Source organism: Nothobranchius furzeri, chromosome 19 (genome assembly GCF_043380555.1).
Source record: "Nothobranchius furzeri strain GRZ-AD chromosome 19, NfurGRZ-RIMD1, whole genome shotgun sequence".
NCBI lineage: Eukaryota > Metazoa > Chordata > Actinopteri > Cyprinodontiformes > Nothobranchiidae > Nothobranchius > Nothobranchius furzeri.
The window spans coordinates 24,746,695-24,764,934 of record NC_091759.1 but is presented as its reverse complement, the minus strand read 5'-3'; the positions used below and the strand labels follow the sequence as shown (position 1 = coordinate 24,764,934).

General features: G+C 46.9%; 1 protein-coding gene across 1 annotated transcript; it reads left to right on the top strand.

Annotated features, from left to right (window-relative positions):
* Positions 1-1,140: 1,140 nt before the first annotated feature.
* rnf19b (ring finger protein 19B) lies at positions 1,141-18,240 on the top strand. The gene is made up of 9 exons (XM_070547283.1): positions 1,141-1,995; positions 13,395-13,585; positions 14,952-15,096; positions 15,191-15,353; positions 16,437-16,551; positions 16,630-16,770; positions 16,854-17,043; positions 17,380-17,514; positions 17,607-18,240. Exons 1-9 carry the CDS (start codon positions 1,367-1,369, stop codon positions 18,037-18,039), a joined length of 2,142 nt encoding a protein of 713 aa, XP_070403384.1. The 5' UTR covers positions 1,141-1,366; the 3' UTR covers positions 18,040-18,240.

Below are 18,240 nucleotides of genomic sequence, written 5' to 3'. Positions count from 1 at the left end.
ATAATCAAATACCATCTAACCAGCTAGCTTGTGCTGGAGCCATGAGCTTAACAGATTTTAAATAAATAAACATTTGTATTTAACCTGTTTTGAATTACAAACTGTAGAACAAGAAAGTGCAAGTGAAGCTAATGTTGCAGCAGTTTCAGTTAGCTAACTAGCATTAGCACATGCACGAACAAATGATCTGTAATATTTAATGAGAGAGAGAGAGAGAGAGAGAGAGAGAGAGAGAGAGAGAGAGAGAGAGAGAGAGAGAGAGAGAGAGAGAGAGAGAGAGAGAGAGAGAGAGAGAGAGAGAGAGAGAGAGAGAGAGAGAGAGAGAGAGAGAGAGAGAGAGAGAGAGAGAGAGAGAGAGAGAGAGAGAGAGAGAGAGAGAGAGAGAGAGAGAGAGAGAGAGAGAGAGAGAGAGAGAGAGAGAGAGAGAGAGAGAGAGAGAGAGAGAGAGAGAGAGAGAGAGAGAGAGAGAGAGAGAGAGAGAGAGAGAGAATATGTCTGTTTGTTTGTTTTGATTGTTTTTGTTTATTTGCAGCAGTGTGACTGTTATCCAATACTTCAAGGTGTGTGTGTGTGTGTGTCTACATGACTGCCAGATTCAGTCTCTGTCCGCCTCGCTCATAGTGAGGGTCACCATGGCAACAGCACCATCAGCGCCGTGTGAAGTGGAGGAAGAGCTTGTGGAGCTCAGCGTGATGGAGAGGGAAACTGGTGGGATAAGAGGATGATGTCATACATGTAACGTGTCTAATCGTGAAGAATCGGCTTCATTCCCCCCCCCCCCCCCCCCCCCCCAGCTATGGCCGCTCAGGCCGAGGTGGGGCTGGACGTGTTTAAATGCAGCCAGATAATCAGTTCAGAGGTTAAAACCAACCTGGGAGGAGTAGAGCAGAGAGGCGGGTGGGGGGGGGGGGGGGGGGGGTAGTCATACTGAGCATGCTCTGTGTGTTAACTTCCTGCCCTCTCCTTCCTGACAGAAAGCAGCGTTCAGAGAGGCCGGCACTCAGCCAGAGGAAGCGGAGCCGTGAGGAGGAGAAAAGCGGAGGACTTCCAGTAATCAGGCTGTGGATTCTCCGGGTTTCATCATCGGGCGCCTGACCGGAGCCGACTTCCGCCTCAGTCTGACTCAAATTCCTTCTTTCTTCTCTCTTTCTGAACCGAGTCAGAGAGAAACTCCCGACAGTCGAGGGGGATTTTTTTCTCCACTTGCGTCACCTCTTTCAGTTTCTGCTTGTTTTATCTCGCTCTGCCTTTCCTCGTCATGTTTGGTTTCCTGTAAAAAGGAACAGAAGCCGGTTTCTGAAGAGTCCCGGTCTGGAGGTTTTTAAACGGATCAGTGAGGATCTTAAGGAATACACCAGTCAGGAAAATGGGATCAGAAAAGGACTCGGAGTCGTCTCACTCGTCGGTTAGCGGCGTTCCGAACCCGAAGTGCCACGCTGCCAGCAAACACCAGAGCAGGATCTCCTTCCACAGCCTCTTCCACAGGAAACGGGGGTCTCGGGGTAGCAAGGGCCCCAAGGGAGGAGCGGCCCCCCCTTTAACTCTCCACCAACACACCCAGCAGCTGCAGCCGTCCGCCTTGACTTCTACACCCACCGCTGCTTCTGCTACGCCCACGACCACCACCAGTAAGGAAGCAGCCTCCAGCACGCCGTCCAGACCGCTGTCCTCCAGCCAGCCGTCCCTCGGGGGAGGGGAGTCCCACCTCCTGGAGTGCCCGCTGTGCCTGGTGCGTCAGCCCCCCGAGCAGCTGCCCGAGCTGCTGGGCTGCAGCCACCGCTCCTGCCTCTGCTGCCTGCGCCAGTACCTCCGCATCGAGATCACGGAGAGCCGGGTCCAGCTCAGCTGCCCCGAGTGCGCCGAGAGGCTGGCCCCCCGGCAGGTGGCCGACATCCTGGACGACGCGGCCCTGCTGGAGAAGTACGAGGAGTTCCTGCTGAGGAGGTGCCTCGCCTCGGACCCGGACTGCAGATGGTGCCCGGCGCCGGACTGCGGGTGAGAACCCTTCACGTGTTTGCTGTTTTATCGTCAAAAATGTCAGAAAAAAACAAAATTCTTTTATTATATTCCAACGAAGTCAGAGCAGATGATTCACAGAGGAGTTTTGGGATGGGTGTGATGAATCCGCTCTTCCCGCTGGAACAGCTGGAGGGCTGGGACGAGCTTTTATGACATCACATAAATAATTTGCAAGAAGCTGCTCGTCTGAGCCCGTTCGTGCCACTTTCAGCTTCGCCTCCCCGCCTTCTCCTGAAATAACGTCACGTAATCTGAGAGGAGGCGAAGCTCTCCTGAATCAAACAGCCCTCTAGGCCTTTTAGGACCAATGCTCTGATCAGCGGGAGACGCCGCGACCCGATCAGATAAAAGCTGGGGAGCGAAAAGCCGTAAACGTTCTGTTTGTGGAACAAATGAGAGGCGTTTGTGTCGACGTGAGGAGCAGGAGTGATTCGTTCTGTTTGAGTTCCTGTGTGGTGGGGAGGGGAAACCCTCCTGGTTTGGTGGAAACGTGTGTGGTGTGTGTGTGTGTGTGTGTGTGGGGGGGGGGGGGGGGGCTGTCTGGAACCATGTGTGGTCGCTGCTTTGATGTGTTTAGTTTCTGTTTTTAATCATTAATATTCAGCTTTTCGTCAGCCACAGGAAACTAAATGTCTGGTTTTTAAAATCAAAACTATTTAAATCAATAATAAATGTTTACGTTTTAGTTTTAAAATTTCCATTTTTTTTTCATTTATGCTCAAAAAATATTAGAACGTTTAAATTTTCCCACTGTGGTGACCTCTAGTGGCAAAAGCTCGGTATTGCAACTAAATTGATTCCCATCATTTTTAGTTCTGCTTAAATGTGGCTTAAAATCATAAAATTGTCCCTTTGGGGCTGCTGTAGTTGGATGCAACACGTTTTGTTTTTAAAAGGTAGAATTAGTCCAAATAAAATCAGCTGATGATCAGAAATGGCTTATTAACAGGAGCGAGGTCACCTTCGCAGTTACAGATGTAAAAAAAATAATTGTATGTTTTTACTAGAATCATAACTTTAATGTCACTAAAAGTGGAGAATGAATGTGAATCAGAATCAAAATTGGTATCAGCCCTGAAAACCTAAATCGGTGGATTTCTACACTAATAAAAACACAATTTATGAGTATTTGTTGCTTTTAAATCACAGAAGTTTGACTTATTTGGATTTTAAAGACAGTTTTAAACCTGAAAGATAAAAAACTCCCGTTTTATTTTTGGATTTATTTGTTTATCTTTCCACATGTTGGAGTGACCCAAATCTAAACAAAAGCTGTTACGAATCACAGCTGAACCGTAATCCCGCTTCGTATCAGTTTCACAGAAAACATCTGAAGTTTCCACCTACAGCTCCGCGTCACTTGTTCTGTTCTTTGTCTCTGATTGTGTATTTTGTGAGTCATCTACGAGTCGGGATGGAAATGAGCGACATTTTTCTCCCATGTGTGTAAATATTAACAGTAGTGGAGCCGCCTCGGTTCCCTACAGACTTCTGGTGTTTTGTTTTTCTGATCTAGTCTGAGTTCAGATGTGTGTATCGCGTGTATCCGAGTGTTATCGGGGTTAAAACCTCCGTTTGTTTGGTGAGGACGTTCTGGCCTGTCGTCACGGACCGCTTCAGCCTGTAAGAAGAGATAAGCCGAGGAAAGACGTAAGTTAGAGCAATTTCCTGTAGAAAATAAACCCAAATGTGTGTGTGTGTGTGTGTGAAAGAGAGAGAGAGCAGTGTGATGGGAGGGACGGGCGAGCAGAGCTGACCTGAATATGTAACGGGACGGTCCTGTGTGACGCCAGCTGTGACTCAGCCCTCCTTAACTCAGACTCAGTTTGAGTTTTTATTCACCACGAACATCCAGACAGATAACGGGTGTGTGTGTGTGTGTGTGGGGGGGGGGGCTTTCCAAATAAAAGAAGCGTTTAAAACCAAACTAGGAGGAAACTGGTGATGCGTTTGATCAGATTTCTAACGTTTGCCTGTTTTTAAAGCTGATTTGTAGGAAAACCAGAAACTGCTGCAGCTAGGTAGGAAGATCTGATCCCTTCTGAGAGAAACAGGAAATGTTTGTTTTTAAATTTACCCTCCAGGATTGTAGGTTTACTGGAACACACGAAAGTAAACTGGTTTAATATTAGAGCATTTCATGGTTTTTATGTTTACTAGAAAGAGACTGCATGGATGGATGGATGGATGGATGGATGGATGGATGGATGGATGTTAGATGGATGGATGGATGGATGGATGTTTGATGGATGAATGGATGTTAGATGGATGGATGGATGTTTGATGGATGGATGGATGTTAGATGGATGTTGGATGGATGTTGGATGGATGGATGAATGGATGTTAGATAGATGGATGGATGGATGGATGTTTGATGGATGAATGGATGTTAGATGGATGGATGGATGTTTGATGGATGGATGGATGTTAGATGGATGTTGGATGGATGTTGGATGGATGGATGAATGGATGTTAGATAGATGGATGGATGGATGGATGTTTGATGGATGAATGGATGTTAGATGGATGGATGGATGTTTGATGGATGGATGGATGTTAGATGGATGTTGGATGGATGTTGGATGGATGGATGAATGGATGTTAGATAGATGGATGGATGATGGATGGATGTTGGATGGATGGATGGATGGATGTTGGATGGATGGATGGATGATGGATGTTAGATGGATGGATGGATGTTGGATGGATAGATGGATGATGGATGGATGGATGGATGGATGTTTGATGGATGGATGGATGTTAGATGGATGTTGGATAGATGTTGGATGGATGGATGAATGGATGTTAGATGGATGGATGGATGGATGGATGTTTGATGGATGAATGGATGTTAGATGGATGGATGGATGTTTGATGGATGTTGGATGGATGTTGGATGGATGGATGAATGGATGTTAGATAGATGGATGGATGATGGATGGATGTTGGATGGATGGATGGATGATGGATGGATGGATGGATGGATGGATGGATGGATGGATGGATGTTGGATGGATGGATGGATGATGGATGGATGTTGGATGGTTGGATGGATAGATGGATGTTAGATGGATGGATGGATGTTGGATGGATGGATGGATGATGGATGGATGGATGGATGGATGGATGGATGTTGGATGGATGGATGGATGGATGATGGATGGATGTTGGATGGTTGGATGGATAGATGGATGTTAGATGGATGGATGGATGGATGGATGTTGGATGGATGGATGTAGGGCTGCAACAACGAATCGATAAATTCGATGAAAATCGATTACTAAAAGCGTTGGCAACGAATTGCGTCATCGATTCGTTGTGTCGCACAACTCTTCCAAAAGCGCCCCCCCTTCCCGCCCGCCGTTGCGCGCAGACCAGAGCAAGTCAGATCAGCGCGAGGGAGAGCCGGCAGACTTGCGCTGCTGCGAACCGGTTCCGCATTGTTGCACAGCGATCCAGGCAGCTGCTTCCAGCGCACGGTCCATTCTCAAAGTGGCGCAACCAAAAAACTATAATTAGCACACGATCGTTCATGTCCGCACATGTTCTCTATTTTCTGTCTTATTTGTGCCTGAAGCGCGCTACTGCGGAGCTCATCACCTGTGCTGCGGTGATTTCACCTCACGCAGCATCGAAAACGCGCTCTGCGCTTTTCGGTCAGGAGATCCCTTTGATCTGTTTAAAAGTAACTGATGAGGTGAAAAAGTAAGAATCCAGGCAGCAGTTTTTCTGGAGAATTAAGAGGAGATGCAGGAAGATGAGAGACAGACAGGACAGGAAAATAGTTCAATAAAAACAAGAAAACAAAACAAAGTGTTGAAAAGTAAAATGTAGGTAGATTTATCTCCACTACACGTTTTTACCTGTATAAAACAATAAGTTATACACATGTCATATTTATACATCTGATACAATTCAGATCACCTTCAAAACTCAGTCACACACCCAGGGCCGTTTCAAGACATTTTGGGGGCCAAGGCAAAATGCCCCCCCCCCCCCCCCCCCAATAACTGGGCTCCCCAGAAGCCTCTGTGTAATTCATGCCCTCTCCAGTAGTGTTAGTTATATGGTGTTTATAAAAGCCCCTCAGACATTACTGACATGTTCTAATATTATCAGATGAAAAACTAAATTATCAGACATGCTGTCTCATCTGCTGCTTTTCTAAACTTGCAAAAAGTAACAAAACCATTTGAAAGCCACTATTTGTGGATTCTCTGAAAGTTTCCATGGAGTGTGTGACAACTTATTTTATCATTGATCCTATCGTCTAATCTCACAGCTGAAACAAGCATCCTTAATAATCTGTGCACAGGAAGCTTACCGATGCTGTAGTAAAACAAAAGGTATAATAATTTATTATTAATAAAACCTTGTTGCAGCACTAAAGCAGAAAAATTAGATTTTGCATTAAATATGCAAAATATTTACATATGAATAGTTTTAGAGCCCTTTTATTGGCAGAATCTGATATTAATTTAGTTCTTACAAAAAATGGGTCCCAACATGGTTTGTGTGGCGTTGCCATAGTGTGACGTCATAGGCACAGATCCCTGTCCTCTTGTTTGGAAATGGAAATATGATCACCCTATATTAAACAAACTGTCCACCCGGGCTTTTGCGCTGCACAGAGACGCTTCGCTGCCTATGACTGAACGTCAGTTGAGAGTCAGTCTCATGCAGACTGACCAATGAAGAGAGGGCCTCAAGTTAAGACCCTCTCCTCATTGGTCAGTCCACTTGAGGTGGGTCAAAGGTTACTTTGGGCGGGTTACGTGTTGTCAGGCATTCAAGTATTGAGTATATTTACTGCATATTACAGTAAAATATTCTGTATGTGACCACATTATGGTGATCCTTGGGTCGTGATGATGGAGCCCTTGAATATTGTTGCCCAGGGTACAACAAAGTGTTAATCTGGCCCTGGTTCCGCCGTCACATTCCCGCAGAAACTGGTTGATCACACCGGGGCCAGACTACTAGCATGTGGTTTTACAACCACAATGTCCTCAGAAGCAAAAACGCTTTTAAAAGGGAGGGAGGAGTCCTAACTGTTGCTGCAGGCGTGTTGTGTGAGAGTGCAGTTATATACTGGTTAATATATTTTTGGGTTCAGTTGCTTTCATGTGGCCTAATGTGAGTCTATTTGGGATCATTGGAATGATCAGCAGCATTTCTTGATGTGACTTTATGGCAGTTGCCCAGGGCATCATCGCAAGGAGGATGGCATTCATTTACTTTTGTTTTATTTGGTATTTTTTCAGTCATTTTTGGAAATAGTGATCAATTTTGATTAATTCACGGCCTATGTTTAATTACATTTAAAATAAATGTCAACAGATGAGATCAAACAAAACAGATGAGAATTGCCCTTAAGCTGTTTAACTTGGACCAAGCATTTTAGGTCACAGATAGATGTAGCTTAGGGTCTCTGTCTATACACCTTATAAGACAATTTAGGTGATGGCATGTTGTTTTTCTGCTATTGAACTGTTTTCTAATAATGTTGTGTTAAATAAAGTGAAGGAAGGAGAGAAATAACGTTTCCCTAGCAGTTTTTAAAAATTTCCCCATGTAATCCGATTAATCGATTAATCGTGTCGAGACCCCATCCGATTAATCGATTATCCAAATAATCGTTTGTTGCAGCCCTAGATGGATGATGGATGGATGTTTGATGGATGGATGGATGGATGGATGTTTGATGGATGAATGGATGTTAGATGGATGGATGGATGTTTGATGGATGGATGGATGTTAGATGGATGTTGGATGGATGTTGGATGGATGGATGAATGGATGTTAGATGGATGGATGGATGGATGGATGTTTGATGGATGAATGGATGTTTGATGGATGAATGGATGTTAGATGGATGGATGGATGTTTGATGGATGGATGGATGTTAGATGGATGTTGGATGGATGTTGGATGGATGGATGAATGGATGTTAGATGGATGGATGGATGGATGGATGTTTGATGGATGGATGGATGTTAGATGGATGGATGGATGTTTGATGGATGGATGGATGTTAGATGGATGTTGGATGGATGTTGGATGGATGGATGAATGGATGTTAGATAGATGGATGGATGATGGATGGATGTTGGATGGATGGATGGATGATGGATGGATGGATGGATGTTGGATGGATGGATGGATGATGGATGGATGTTGGATGGTTGGATGGATAGATGGATGTTAGATGGATGGATGGATGGATGGATGGATGGATGTTGGATGGATGGATGATGGATGGATGTTGGTTGGATGAATGGATGGATGGATGGATGTTGGATGGATGGATGTTGGTTGGATGGATGGATGGATGTTGGATGGATGGATGGATGTTGGTTGGATGGATGGATGGATGTTGGATGGAAGGATGGATGTTTGATGGATGGATGATGGATGGATGTTGGTTGGATGAATGGATGGATGGATGGATGTTGGATGGATGGATGTTGGATGGATGTTGGATGGATGTTGGATGGATGGATGGATGTTGGTTGGATGGATGGATGGATGTTGGATGGAAGGATGGATGTTTGATGGATGGATGTTGGTTGGATGGATGGATGGATGGATGTTGGATGGATGGATGGATGGATGATGGATGGATGTTGGTTGGATGGATGGATGGATGTTGGATGGATGGATGGATGTTGGTTGGATGGATGGATGGATGGATGGATGGATGGATGTTGGTTGGATGGATGGATGGATGATGGATGGATGTTGGTTGGATGGATGGATGGATGTTGGTTGGATGGATGGATGGATGGATGGATGATGGATGGATGGATGTTGGATGGATGGATGGATGGATGATGGATGGATGTTGGTTGGATGGATGGATGGATGTTGGTTGGATGGATGGATGGATGGATGGATGATGGATGGATGGATGTTGGATGGATGGATGGATGGATGATGGATGGATGTTGGTTGGATGGATGGATGGATGTTGGATGGATGGATGGATGTTGGTTGGATGGATGGATGGATGGATGGATGGATGTTGGTTGGATGGATGGATGGATGATGGATGGATGTTGGTTGGATGGATGGATGGATGTTGGTTGGATGGATGGATGGATGGATGGATGGATGATGGATGGATGGATGTTGGATGGATGGATGGATGGATGCTTTGAACTGTTCTAACTAGAGGTCACTGATGTTGTTTTTCGGTTCCTGAGACCGACGCCGGGTCGTGATCAGCTGATATCTCCATGTTTTCCACTGATAACATCAGCTGTTCTGTTGAACCTTCTGATTTCCGTTAGAGACCAAAGGTTGCTTCAACCATCAACAGGAAACGACGGAAGAGCTTCTGTTTGGACTGTTTCCTGTCACTGGGTCCAAACGGGTTTTATGAGCCCGGTTCTGAATCCGTTACTGGTGAGGTGGTCCAGACGTTAATGTTGCTGGTGTTTATGAAGCTTCTACGTTTGTTCTGAAGCATCAAAGCTCATCTTGGAATTAGATGTTTACAGCTTTTAAACACAACAGCGGAGAGAACTCTGGACTGGATGTTCCAGATGGTCCTGGTGGTCCGGGTCATCCCGGAGCCATTCAGATAAGGAGCCGATGGCGTCAGCTCCTTGTTCTGGTTCACCTTTGACCCGACCAATCAGCATCCAGTCTGTCTGACCGTCAGAACCGAGGATCCAGTGAGAACAAAGGCTTTCCTCTCTCTGTCTGGCTGACAGTTGCCATGGCAACTATCAATGCTGAGGAGGGAGCGTTGCCATGGTAACGTGACTTAATTACACCGATCGATACAAAGTTATGTGAGCGTCCTGGTGGAGAATTGTAGGGTGTGTGTGTGTGTGTGTGTGTGTGTGTGTGTGTGTGTGTGTGTGTGTGTGTGTGTGTGTGTGTGTGTGTGTGTGTGTGTGTGTTTTGGTACATGTCAGAGTGTGCTGGAGAGCGTGGAGCGTAACGTTTCAGCTCCCTGGTGACTCTCAGAGGAGACGAGCGCTGACAGAACTGTCTGAGCCTTCCCTCTGGCTCTAACGCTTCCTCCTCTTCCTCCGTCTCTGTCATCGTGTGTTTTTCATCTCGGATCTTAAACGTTCCTCCTCCTCTCCCAGGACCACCTGGATCAGACCAGGAGTCACTCATGATGTCAGAAGATGAGTTTCGCTTAAATATCCATAACGTTTGCACACAAGCTAGAGGACGGGTTAGAAACATGATTCTGTTTTTGTTTCTGCTCCGTCATCACCGAACAAACTCCTAAATGTTCCAAGAGTCAGATCCGGAGAGTAAACTGGGATTTTACTCCCTAACGGAGGAGCTCCTCCCGCTGTTCGGAACTGCTGAAGCAGGAGAAAAGTTTTATTTGCTCCGTCTGAAGTTCTGCTGAATCATTTGTGTTCTGTGGAGTTTTTTAGATGTTTGTTTGGAGACGGAGGGAATGACGGATTCTTTTCAGGAATTTCACCTCTTGTCTCATCTTGTCTGAGCGAATAAATCGTCCCCTTTAACCTGTTAGGAAGCTGTGTGAGCACGCTAAAACAAAAGATGGTGCTTCAAGTTCCCAGATGCGTTTTAGTCCCTGAAGTCTTTATTAAAATTAGATCAAACCTTTTCTGTTTCATTTTCATGCCTTAAAACTTCTTTTAAAAACATTTTAGTGATGGAAAAACACAATAATCCTTTCATCCGGGTTAACATCCGTGCCGTTAAGGTGTAGTAAAACCTGGCTCAGCCCTTGAGTTTTGCTTAACTGACTCAAAGATCAGAGGTCATAATTAAAGGGTTCAACAAACATACAAGAGTTCACAGTTTCACAGGAATCTCTGAGGAATCTGGAAGCCATCTGGAACTTTCCTAAGTTTAGTTTCCTGGTGTCAGAAAGAGGATCTGGACACTAAATTGTAAAAACACAAATAATTGAGACATAATGAAGAGACACAATTTGAGTTTTGTTTTGAGACACGGCAGACGACTCGGCGGTCCGATACGACCTGCTGGAGAAGTGTCGAGTCAGTGATTGTAGCTTCAGCTCAGCTGGTTTTTGTCCGGAATACGAGTTTCAGTTTGATTCCCACGAGTTAGAAAACAACACAAGACGACCTTGGCGGGAGGCGGAGAACGCACCGAGACCTTAAAGGAACAATTTGGGTCAAAGTTGCAACGGAAATTTTTGCTAATTCTTTTCGGCGTCAACATTTTTTAACCGTTCGATTCTTTCAGAAGATTTTCACGTTTTCTCACAGTTTGGTGTCTCGCTGAGGACCCGACTCCTCACAAACGGGACTGGCCGTGGTGCGTTTACTTTTTGGGCAGGTGGAAGTGAATCCTCTGGTTTCTAAGAGATGAAATTGTGCAGAACGGCTTTCCGTACGACTCTGGCGCGGCGATGGGGTGATAGTGGGTGTGTCGTGTCGCAGCTTCTCTCCTCTGAGCTGCAAACGTTTCTCAGCTCAGAGAAAGTTCGATTCAAAAGCTTCGATGCTAAAAACACAAAACTAGCTTCCTGTTCATGACCCCCCCCCCCCCCCCCCCCCCCCCCGAAGCTTTTGTTTCCTGTTTTACTTCCTCTGGTCGTCACACTTTTGGCTCCACGTGTCCGAGTCTCTGTCTTTGACGGGTATGGAGTCACCTTGTTCCGGAGTTTTCCCACTGGAACGCCATGGGGAGTTGGCGACCATCGTTGTGTCATCACAGCTCAGAAACACGACGGAGTTCGTGTTTCTCTTCATGCTAGCGTGCATCTAAACGTGTTGATCGTTTCATGTGTTTCAGCTCCCAGCGATCATAAAAACGATCTTTTTAAACGTTTACTTCTGTTTTCTCTCCAGAAACGTGGTTCTCTTCCGGGCGTCAGCGCTCCTGGTTTTCTGTGTTACTTCCTGTTTAGATGTCCGAACTTCCGCTGCAGCTTTTCTCTGTTCTATTAAAGAGACAGTGTGTATTTTTTACCGTTAATCTCTGGAAAAATCCATCGAAATGTTGAAAGTGAATTAAACGGCGTCCAGTAGTTGTTCACGTAACCGTAAAAATCCGTTCTACGAGACGGTGGAGCGGGTCTACGCCGTTTTAGACGCTATGTTTCGTACTACGGGAGCCCGCGAGGACAAAGACGTTTACTGGTTTGTAGCAAGCGGTTACAAAAGCACGCATTAACGTTGTTTACATGTTTGCGTCTTTGCTCGTTGCCACGGATGAGAGGGAGTCTGATGGGCTCGCCGTTTAGCGGGAGGTTGAAGGATCTGACGAAGCGCTCGCTGGAGATGTTTGACCCTGACGACCTTTTGTTGGTACGGTCTCGGTCATCAGCTTCAGCCTGTTGCTGCGGGTCGACCCTTCTTTGCCGGTCTCGGCGTCTGTTCTGTTGTTATTCCCTTTCAGCCTAACCCTCGCCCACCGTCTTTCATTCCACGTCTTTGGCCAACGCTCAGCTTCTCACGCTTCTGTTCGCTTCCTTCCTTGTTCCAATGTTCCCAGAATGCTTCTGTCTTCTACGTCAGTAACTGTGACGCGGATGCCATTTTGAATTTCTGCCGAATTAAAGGCGTTAAAGTCTCGATCAGCTGTTCTCCGGAGTTCATGACGTTTTCATTTGGACTTCTGTCCTGGAACCTGAGCATTTCCAGAAGAATTTTCCTCCATAACTCAAGGGGTGGACCAGTGTCGTCTCATTAAACAGAAGTGGAGTTTTAGGTCTCACGAAAGTCTTCCTCAAAAGCATCAGCTGTTTGTTTTCAGGAGAAGACATGGACGTAATTTTGGGGGGGGACAGGGGGGACATGTCCCCCCCACTTTTTCCAAAATCAAGTTTTGACCCCTGCACTTTTTACCATCCAAAAACAATATTACGCTATATTAAATGGACACTGGTTGAGCTCTAAGACAAAGCGGAAAACAGACGTTTGTGTTGAAAACTGTTTCCCATTAGAGCATACTGTAAAGTCCCCCCCCCCCGTGTCCCCCCCACTTCTAAAGTGAAAATTACGTCCATGGGTGAAGAAGCCCCAGAACTCTAAAGAAGATCTCATCCTGAGACCCACGGATGTCCTAAGTGGGACACCGGACTTTGTCTCTCAGCAGAGACGGTCGGTACAAACTTCTTTAGATGAACGCATGAAAACAGCAGACAACAGGTTTTATCTCCAGGGAGGGAGATCAGCTGCAGGGCGAGGTCTGAGATGACAAAGCACTTCCTGTCCAAAAGGAGCACGTAGAGCCCTGATGGTGTCCGGCTGTGCTGCATCGTAAACCCGGAGGTGTTTGCTCTGTAGGAAACGGCTCCGCTCAGCTCAGGATGAGGCGTCTGCACGGTGCTTCCTCTTCATCTGGAAAATGTTTGTTTTTTCCTCACTCGTTCATTGTCGCCTCCTCCGTGTTTTCCCGTTCAGGTTTGCAGTCATCGCCTCGGGCTGTGCCAGCTGTCCACGGCTGGTTTGTCGCAGAGAGGGCTGCGGCGCGGAGTTCTGCTACCACTGCAAACAGGCGTGGCACCCCAACCAGACCTGCGACTCGGCCCGGCAGCAGAGGGCCCAGTCCCTGCACACCCACTCCCCCAGCTACACCCAGGACCAGGGCCCCGGTGAGTCCCGAAGGCCGTCAGACGGGCGGTGACTCGAGCAGAACCGTCTGACTGATGCTGTGTGAGAGCAGAGGGCCTAAAAAAGTCAGCTTTCACACCTTTCTGAAAGTTTCCTTCATCAGCAGTCTGTCGGAGTCGGAAGCCCGTCGGGCTGCGGCATTCTCGTCTCAGGAGGAAGTGGGAAGCCTTTAAATCAATCATCAGAGGATATTTATAGCTCAGAATCTCCTCTCAGGTGTTTCAGAACAACAGAACTCCGCTTCCTGTCAGACGTCTCAGGTCTCACCCAAACTTTAGTTCAGACTGTAGGAAAAGCAGCACGATCCGGTTTAAACCAGCCGTTTAACCGCAGCGTGTTCTCCGAACGTACCTCCTTATGAACGGTGTCAGACTTCTTCAGTCACTTCCCTTTTATCGTCACGGTAAAAAGTTCCTTTCCTCACAACTTCCTGCGTTGGTAAAGGAACCGGTGACGTACACACACACACACACACACACACACACACACACACACACACACACACTCTCTCTCTCTCTCTTAAACAGCAGAAGGTGTTCAAATCAATCAATCAAAGCTTTATTTATAAAGCTCCTTCCGCAACCCTGTCAGGAAGCCCAAGGCGCTGAACACGGTTCAGTAGAAGTACAAATGTAGTGAATAAATCAAAAATAAAAGCAATTCAAATTACAAATTACAAAAAAAGGTGAAACATTCTGGTCCAGGACAGATGTGTAAAACGAGGGAGAGAGTGAACCAATGACAACTGTGAAATAAATTCAACATAAAAGAGGGCCGAATCAGACATGTTCAGGAAACGCCAAGCGGAGGAGGCGGGTTTTTAGGCGACTCTTAAAGGCTGGCAGAGATGGGGACAGCCTAACTGAGGGTGGCAGCTGGTTCCAGAGAGAAGGTGCTAGGACTGCTGTTTTGATCCTTTAACAGGAAAAAATTCCTGCTAAACAAATAAGGAATAAAAAGTTCCACCATGTTTTATTCTGACTTATTTTGTGGGGTTTTTAACTACCATAAAAACTTTCTGGATTCGGCTTTTTTGGGTCTGAATTCTGATTTTGGGAATATTTAATGAACTTGTTGAACTTGGCTGTGATCATTTATCCTCGTACGTAAAACAGCCGAGGTAGAAGAGGAAGCCCGGCGGGGCTTCGGTGTGAGCTTCTCTACATGCTGCCGGTTTTACGGAAGACCCGTCGCTCTTTGTTTAGTTTGAGGAAGTCAGACATTCGTGAAGGTCGATGACAGGAAAACCTGTTGGGATTAGCATTTGGGATTTCTGTGGATTTGGCTGAGAGGACAGTAATTACCCCGATAGTGAAGTAAACAATCTCATCATTATTTTGTCTCCAGCTGATGACATCAAGCCGTGCCCTCGCTGTGGCGCTTACATCATCAAGATGAATGATGGGAGCTGTAATCACATGACCTGCGCCGTCTGTGGCTGCGAGTTCTGCTGGCTCTGCATGAAGGAGATCTCCGACCTGCACTACCTCAGGTTCACGTCCACACCTGCAGCACACCTGTCATTCATTCATTCATTCATTCATTCATTCATTCATCCATCTTCTTGTCTTCCTTGCCTCCATCAGTCCATCTGGCTGCACGTTCTGGGGCAAGAAGCCTTGGAGCAGGAAGAAGAAGATCTTGTGGCAACTAGGAACTCTGATCGGAGCTCCGGTCGGCATCACCCTCATCGCAGGCATCGCAGTTCCCGCCATGGTCATCGGAATTCCGGTTTATGTCGGACGCAAGGTAGGAAGCAGCGGCACGAAACAACAAATTAAACACTTTCCTTGGAGTTTTTAAAAATAATAATTTAGAGCTGAAAACCTGCAGGACGTGAAAGTCGATGTAAACTGATGCTGGGAGCAAAGGAAGGAGACAGGAAGTGATGCGGAGAGTAAAGAGGAAGTTGAGAAAACCTGTTTCCTGTTTAATAAAATGAGGAGTCACGTAAACATTTCCAGGAAATAGTTTCTAACGGTTCTGGCTGGAACGCCGTGGAACGTCTCAGCCTTCCCAGGAATTAGACGGGTTCTTTTCTCACGGTCACGTGAAAGAAACGCGTATTCAAACACATCGTGTAATATTCCATTTACGGCTGTCCGTCTCCGTTTTTGACTTTTTACTCTTTTCTTAAAACCCAAAAGCTGATCAGAGGGAATTTAAATGGTTGTTGGGACTTTTTGTTTGTTTTTACTCGTTTGTTCTTTATTCTCTGAGACGTTGTCGGAAGGAACCGGAAGTCTGAACGTGGATGGAGGAAGTGATGAGGCTGGTTGTGAAGCGTTGTCCGTGTGCCCGGAGCCTGCATTTGCTCCTTATCTCGGATTTGTGTGCCAACATTAAAAGCAGACGCGGACACCCGGAAGGCCGTTTCCGTGTTGGCGGTCCGTCTGCTGGACATTCCCATTTTCAGCTGCAGAAAGAGAAAGACCGCTGAATGGAAACAATCCGGTCGTCATCTTTAGTTTTTGTTCGTTTAGATCTGAAGATGAAAAAACAAAGTTTACAAACATCAATCCTGCAGATAAAAAACAGTCTAAAATTCTCCATTTTCCTGTTTTTATCGCAATAATTTTGTCTAAAATATCCTTAATTATGTAAAGATTTTGCTTTATTAGAGTTAATTTCCTGATTTATTGTCAGAAACTGTCATCACAGATTTGATGGAATGATAAATCTGCTTCGTCCTGCTGTTGGTTCCTTGTTGGAAGAGAAGAGCGTGTGCTGTTTAGGGCCCTCTAGCGCCCACGTGTGGCTGAAAGTGAAACATCCAAGAAACTGGAAATGTTTTAATTTAAATAAAGTTTTCTGTTTTTGAATCCTCTCCAGATTTACGCCCACTACGAACTGAAGAAAACTTCTCACCATAAAAGGAATCTGGCCATCACAGGGGGCGTGGCCTTGTCCATTATCACGGCTCCCGTCATCGCGGCCGTCAGCGTCGGTTAGAAACACAGCTTTTGGTTTTTTTTTTGTTTAATTTGTTGAATCCGATCTTTTAAAACGCTTCTGTCGTTTCCAGGAATCGGCGTTCCCATCATGCTGGCGTACGTCTACGGCGTCGTTCCCATTTCTTTGTGTAGAGGAGGCGGCTGCGGCGTGAGCAGAGGGAAGGGGCGTGGCGTACGGATCGACTTCGATGAGGATGATGGTCCAATCACGGGTGAGAGCTTGGAAACAAAGACGCTCCTGACTTTGATGCTTTTCCAGAACTCTAAAGGAAGTTCTCTCCGTCTGATTCCGCAGTGGCCGACGCGTGGCGAGCCCTCAAGTCGCCGAGCCTCGGAGAGAGCAGCCTGGACGGAGCGGTGAGCGGTCTGAGCACCACCTCTCCCAGTGAAGGGCTCTCCGGGATGCCCGGAAATCTGGGCGACACGCCACACTTCAACACGCTGGCGGGCGGTGCCCTGGGGTCTCGCACCAGCAAATACAGCAGGTTGGTGGTTTGTCGTTAAAATTCCTCCGAAACACCTGGGCGAAGATGGCCACCACAGCTAGCCAATGGTAGCAATCAGAAAGTCGGCTGATTTGAAGCTAAACTAAGTTACGCACTAAAAGAATTGGCTGATCGGAATCAGCCTAAGAAAAATGATCCATGAGGAAGTTTTACTTCAAGAATCAGAAATCGGTGTCGACCCTCAGTCGGTGCGTCTCCAGCAAGCCGACTTTTTGGTGACGTGATTGGATGTTTCTCTGATGCGGATCGTCTGGGGACGGATGGGTCTGTAACTATATTCAGAGTGAGAGATGACGCCGTGTTTTGTTGCTCCAGGTTGGAGGTCCAACCAGGAGAACTCAATAAGGAATCGTCCCAGAGAGAGACGGGAAGCCTGGGAGCGGGAAGCGACTGTGCCAGCACCAGAGGGATGGCTGGATCCATCATCTCCTCCTACACCTTACCTGACAGGTGAGGAAGAAGTCTTCGTTTGGTTTTACTTTTCACCTCTGAGTCCAGATGAAGTTTTAGAAGACCTGGGTGTCTCTGGTGTCGTCCCACAGGGAGTGCACCAACCTGGAGATCCAGGTGGACATCGAGACCAAACCCAGCCATCTCTGCCTGACCAGCGAAGAGGACCTCGCCCCACAGCCGGGCTCTGCTGCTATGGCAACCGCCTCAGGAGGGGAGGAGCCTCAGGACTGCAGCTCCAGAAGGGGCGGAGCTTTGTGCGGCTCAGTGTTGGGACTGTCCCAGGGAGCGTCCATTAGGGAGGGGCTCAGAGACGTGACTCTGGCTCAGCCGGAGAGCATCCGCAGCGACCTGGAGATGTCGGACACGCAGTCGGACGACATCGCTGAGCTGACGTCGGACGACTGCGACTCGCCGCACCCGAAGAGCTGTCAGGCGTCGCAGGCCCCGTCCTGCCGAGCCCTGAACCCCCCCGCCGACGGCCTCCTCTGTCCCGCTGACAGCAGCGTCATCCTCTACGTCTGAGAGAGCGGCGGCTCTCGGAGTGCACAAGAACTAAAACCCGAACATTCACATTCAGAGCTTTCCTCCTCGTCAGCAGCTTTCTCGTCTCGTCGGGACCTCGGACGGCGTTTGTTTACTCCCATTCTGTCTTATCGATCTACCTGCCAGGGTCATGGTCAGGGTTCTACCTCTGAGATTTGTAAGATGATGACTAATGTTTAC

Coding starts and splice junctions, on each gene's coding strand:
- rnf19b (XM_070547283.1), top strand. CDS start 1,367: ATGGGATCAGAAAAGGACTCGGAGTCGTCTCACTCGTCGGTTAGCGGC. Junction 1,996..13,394: donor TGCCCGGCGCCGGACTGCGG/GTGAGAACCCTT, acceptor TTTCCCGTTCAG/GTTTGCAGTCATCGCCTCGG. Junction 16,552..16,629: donor CATCGCGGCCGTCAGCGTCG/GTTAGAAACACA, acceptor TGTCGTTTCCAG/GAATCGGCGTTCCCATCATG.